Source organism: Trypanosoma equiperdum (assembly GCF_001457755.1).
Source record: "Trypanosoma equiperdum strain OVI genome assembly, contig: ctg_1637, whole genome shotgun sequence".
Lineage (NCBI taxonomy): Eukaryota > Euglenozoa > Kinetoplastea > Trypanosomatida > Trypanosomatidae > Trypanosoma > Trypanosoma equiperdum.
The window spans coordinates 288-1,471 of record NW_027123657.1 but is presented as its reverse complement, the minus strand read 5'-3'; the positions used below and the strand labels follow the sequence as shown (position 1 = coordinate 1,471).

At 50.4% G+C, this 1,184-nt stretch overlaps 1 pseudogene across 1 annotated transcript; it reads left to right on the top strand.

The window, feature by feature from the left end:
* The first annotated feature begins 2 nt into the window (after window positions 1-2).
* Window positions 3-1,171, top strand: TEOVI_000634700:pseudogene (annotated as a pseudogene). Its single transcript is given in 2 exon segments — window positions 3-1,088; window positions 1,091-1,171. Coding segments are annotated over 2 exon segments (1,167 nt in total).
* Window positions 1,172-1,184: the final 13 nt, after the last annotated feature.

Genomic DNA, 1,184 nt, shown 5'->3' with positions numbered 1-1,184 from the left:
ACGACATATGCGAGCTGATAAAAACAGCTGACGCACCGGCTCCAAAACTGACAATAACGCCAATAGATGAACCAGCGATAACACGAATAGAACAAATCAACATCACGCTAGCGGACCCTGAATGGACAAGTACATTCCCAACGGACAAAATCAAAGAGAAGACGGATGCGCCAGCATGCCCAGCAACTGACAAAGACGAAAAGTGTAAAGAAATTTGGTTAAAGTGGCAAAAACTCGCTCACGACACACAGACCAAAGAGTCTCGACCAAACCATCTTCTGATACCTGCAGACAAACTCATGTCAGCTCAAGGACGTGCGGCAGCAGCGGCGGTCGCAGCGCTAGCAGAAGAGGCAGCGGAGATCAAAACTGCATTTGCCGACTCTTACCCAACGGCGGGCGACAAACTAGCAGAGCAATTCAAAAAGGCGATGCAGAAAGCAGCTTACAACACCGAAACTCCAGCTACGACGCCGGTGACAAAGTGTGACGCACCGGGTACGACGAACAGACAAACAGCATGCGGCTTGCCCAACGTCGGCAAAGCGCTATGCCAAGCAGCAATTTGCCTATGCGCCAAGGGTAACGGTGTAGCAGCGCCAACACAGGAACACTGTGGAAGCAACATCGCACCGGCCCCGACAGACTGGAATGGACCCACGCTTAAGGCGGCGTATGCAACAATAGACACAGTATGCACCAAAGCAAAGCCCCTAGACCTAACACCTCAGGCGATACTAGGAGTCTTGCAGAGGTTCCTGGCAAAAACCAAAACTCTCGGAACTGGCACCGGCGTGGGCATTTATATCGGAACACAAACAGGCCAGTTAGACTGCCAAGCAGCCGCCAACATAGCCTGCATAGACATCAGGAAGGCGACAACAGTTACAACCGATAACGCAGCAATTGGAATCGAGTGGAAAGTAAAAATACACGAAGCAGCAAGCAAACTACAAGAAGCACAGAGAGCAGACGAAGCGGCGCAGGCAGCAAACAGGCAACTTCGTGCGATCAAAAAGCAGGCGGAAGCCATATACACTACCCTGGCGACAGCCAAACTTGCGGAATCCCCCATGCAAGTTGCCACAAAAAACCGGAAACGCTAAGCACACAAGAAAAAACAGTACAATCGGAAGAGAAATGTAATTCAGAAAAGGGTGCTGAAGAATGAAAGGCAAAAACTG